The 4,050-nt window shown below is 34.3% G+C and overlaps 1 protein-coding gene across 1 annotated transcript in view; it reads right to left on the minus strand.

The window, feature by feature from the left end:
* apip (APAF1 interacting protein) overlaps positions 1–3,853 on the minus strand; it is a 15,134-nt gene extending 11,281 nt beyond the window's left edge. The window contains exons 1-2 of the mRNA XM_079238759.1: positions 3,737–3,853; positions 269–337 (exon numbers count right to left, since the gene is read on the minus strand). Coding sequence (XP_079094885.1) covers positions 269–334 — 66 coding nt within the window. The 5' untranslated portion in view covers positions 335–337; positions 3,737–3,853. The remainder of the gene's footprint in view (positions 1–268; positions 338–3,736) is intronic.
* Positions 3,854–4,050: the final 197 nt, after the last annotated feature.

Here is a 4,050-nt window from a genome sequence, read left to right on the forward strand (position 1 = left end):
TCTCTATGATATTGACATGTTCCCAATCAATCTAGTTAGTTACATAATGATCTCAGCTGTGTTTTTTTCTTTTCTTGAAGTACCACTTTGACAGTAACTGGTAACCCCAATCCCACCAATTTAAATTAAATAGTAAATAATGTGCTGGTTTGTAAATTAGCTAATTGTTTCATTCTATTTCTGTATTTTGATCCCAACACTTTGGAATTGGTGTTGCAATTCAGTAAAAAGGCATTTCCATTTTTTTTTTCTTGAGGGTAATACTTGCCTGAGTTTCTGTGGCCTCCTGACCTCCGTCTTGCCAGTCAGTGCTGGTCCCACACAAAGCTGACATCTCCTGTAAGAAGTATGACCAGATTATAAGATGACCACATTATACAATACTTTAATATGTTAACAGATAATGTCTGGGAAACGGTTGCACTAACAACGATTCTGCTGTTATATAATACATAATTAATGCTTATGACTCATAAGGAAATAATCTTCCTTCAATCCTTTCTGGTTTTTGACACTTTTCCAACAGGAAGAAAGTACGGTGGAAATAACTTGGAAGATGAGACGGATGGCATTTCCTTTTCTCAGGAATTTCTGTTCCTTCTTTTCCTCCTAAACAAGAGTAGGAAACTCTTTATTCCAGAGCAAAGCCACCATTACTATGTTCAATTTCCAGGTAAACCAACGTTTACACCATTCATTCCACGAATCTGTTTCTAAGGCAAAAGAAATTAGCTTTTATAATATGTTGTATGGAAAGTCTTCGCCTTAAAACACAGTCAGCCCTGATAAAGATGAAAAAACAAAAGTAGATTTTAGTGCAAACATGAACACAAAGAAAATATGTTGTTGCTTAAGATTACTGATTGCATGGTTTTATCCTGTGTCGAAACATTTTACACCTCTTCTCAGCTTGACTGCAATTTACTGAGGAACAGTAAAAGACATCTTATTTTAAACACAGGGAATGCAGTCTGTGGACTCCTCTGATGTCCATGGAGAAAATATGAATGTAATTATTGTTGAGCAATTTTTACTTTACGTTGGGAATGTTTTTAAGGCATTTCTTTGCAAAATATAACCTGAATTAAAGGGGTTAAAATGGTAAAAGAAAAAACAAACCCTAATATACAGCATTTCATTGTTTTCTTATGTGTGCAGTTATTCTTGATGGAGCAGCCTTAGAAAATATGTTCAAAAGATTGAACTTTTGTTTTCAATAAATGCTAAGATGATTTTTAAATTCAACCTTCATATCAAATCACACCACAGAAAACAAATATTAAAGATATTGCTCTTCGGAGAAGTCTGGCAGAAAGCTGCATCCGAGTGTCAATACGAAACACAAAGCACGGCCATCCATTTTCATGAAGACATGCAAAAGACTTTTTCCCTTTCTAAAATGGAGACTTGCTGTCAATGTGAAAAATAATCAGCAAAACCAGCCATGAAAGAATGCCTTTCATTTCAACAGTTTCCTGTGGGCACAGCAGCTGCAAGGACATTAGTAGCAGCTCTACAGTCGCTTGCATCTGTCACTGAGTATCTGCTGTTTTAATATTTGGATTGTGCAGCAGGGAACTGTAGAAAATTTGAAGGCTAATATTTCTCTGGAAATCTTGACAGCCTGATAATCATGTTTGTAATCATACTACAAACAAGTACTTGTTAAAGGCACAGTATGAGATAAGATAAAGGATTGCAAGCTACATATTTAGAAATTCCAGTGTTAATGTGACTGGATGAACAAATTTATAAGTAAATGTGTAAGTGGTAGACTGATGAATTGGTTGAGTGACTAATTAGGCTCGTTATTTGTCATATTGAAGTAAATCAGTTGTCGTCGTGACAACGAATGAGCCACTGATTACTCAATGACCTGGTAATAAGTGCAGAAACATCTGCATTGGAAAGAACCTTGTTAGTGCTGCTGCTGTGAACTGAGATTGTTTATGAGCTTCAGGCATTTATTTAGTTAATACATAAAGAATGTATCTAATTACATAAAGGAACATATTCAGACTCACCACTGTTGAATTTAAACTTCATTTTAGCTCGGAAGCTATTTAAAAACCTGCACCATAGAATTTTTAATGTGCATTAACTTTACATTTTTCTTTGGAAAGTTTCTATTTAAATGCATTTTAAACAATCCATAACAATCAGGAACATTTTCATAATGAAACTTAAAGAATTTATCTTACGACCCACTTGTCAGCAACTCCAGCTTCTCCTCAGCAAAATTCCTTCTTCAGCATTTTTAATCATTTTACACCACAGATCTTTATCTGCATAGAAATGTGCAGAAGTTATCTTGACCTTCACTAATTCATGCAGGCTATTTTTCATTATTTCATAACACAATCTGAAGCAATTATAAAATGGTCCATTGATCAACTAAAAAATTAAGATCTGGAAAATAAAAATCTATGATAGTAGTATTTTTTATTTATGCATTTCTCAGTTTGACCCAGATATGAACATTTTTAAACAACCCATGACAAATCAAGGGCCAGTTGTAACTTGATGAGAATCTTTTAAAGCATCCAGTTTTATGAATGATTCATTTTTCCAAATACAAAAGTGTTTTAGAGCTCTCCCTACATATGCTACAAGTCAAGACACACACATGGAGGAGTATGAAAAGAATTGCATACTGTGTTATGCAAATCATAGATTCAGTAAATAAAATCTTGAAATTTAGGTAAGTGTTTGACAACAGGGGTGTCAGTAAAGTTATCATGCTTTACTTAAGATGAAAATTAATTAGGTAAAATAAAAACAAACACATATATATCCACAATAATACATAGTTAAAAAATACTTATGGAATAATAAAATAATTAATACAAATAACTGCCTTGCAAAAAAAAAATATGTTAACAATTCAGTTTGTGATGTTAATTTCTGTTGATATTGAACATTTTCTGGATGAATACCATATGTGAAAAAGGTTAAACACATATTAAGGTCATTATTTACGGTTTTAAAACTGAAGACAGGCTGAAAAACATGGAAACTAGACATCTCATAAGCCCTTTGACGGGTTTGGAAAATGAGTTGCATTAAAATGTAAAAAGGTTCTTTATTTAGCTGAAAAACTAAATTTCCCCAAAGGTAGAATAAAATCATGCAGACAAACAGCACTGATTCTACATGTTTGTTTTGGTAACACGTGGCTTGCTGTTTATTACACGTGTTGTTTACCTGTATTTACTTGCTACGGTCAGCCACAACATTAAAAACACTGACAAATTAAATAACACTACTCATTTCAGTTCTTTGACACTTAATGAAACCTTTTACTGACTAGTCAGCCCCTTTAAACAACAACTGTTTATGTTAAACATAAGCACACTCACTCTCGTGACCAAAGCTGATCCAGTTTCAACACAAATTAAAAATTATGTCTATTTTCTTGGATGAGTTTAAAGTGATTCGGGAAAAGAGCTAACATGTGGCTATTTGTGTTTCCGTGCCCGCGGATAATAATACCATTTTAAAACTGACTCATTAAAAAAATAATGCTATTACTGGTATATAAATGTAATTCTAATGCTGTTTTATTACAGGAAAATGTTTGTTTTCTTATCAAATAACACGTAAGCCACGTGCTAATAGCAGTGGCTAACCTCCTTAAAAATAGATCATTTTGCGCACTTGCAAATTTGTTATTACCCCAACTTTAAACGGTAGCTTGAAATGTTTTCTAAGTGCACAAAAAGACAGAAATACTTACCGCTCTTAATGTTTTAAATTCCTTTAAAACGAAGCAACAAAGTTTGTCGTTACTAGCGTAACGTCAACAGCGTGCGACGTCATTACGTCATGCGTCATCAGCTGTTTGACTGGATCGACGAAGGGGCGTCTGTCCCTTACAGCGGGTGAAATTTAGCACTGACTTCCGACATTACACTGAGTGTTTTAATCTGGTCTGCTGAATCTATAACAATGAATGCAAAGGAGAGGATAGTGCTGACTGTTCCAGATGGGAGAAGCAGAAATCCTTTCACTTGGCAGGGAGTGGCGCACGAGCTCTGACCCAGCTTTAGT

Source organism: Telmatherina bonti, assembly GCF_933228915.1.
Source record: "Telmatherina bonti genome assembly, chromosome: 1".
In the NCBI taxonomy this organism is placed as follows: domain Eukaryota; kingdom Metazoa; phylum Chordata; class Actinopteri; order Atheriniformes; family Telmatherinidae; genus Telmatherina; species Telmatherina bonti.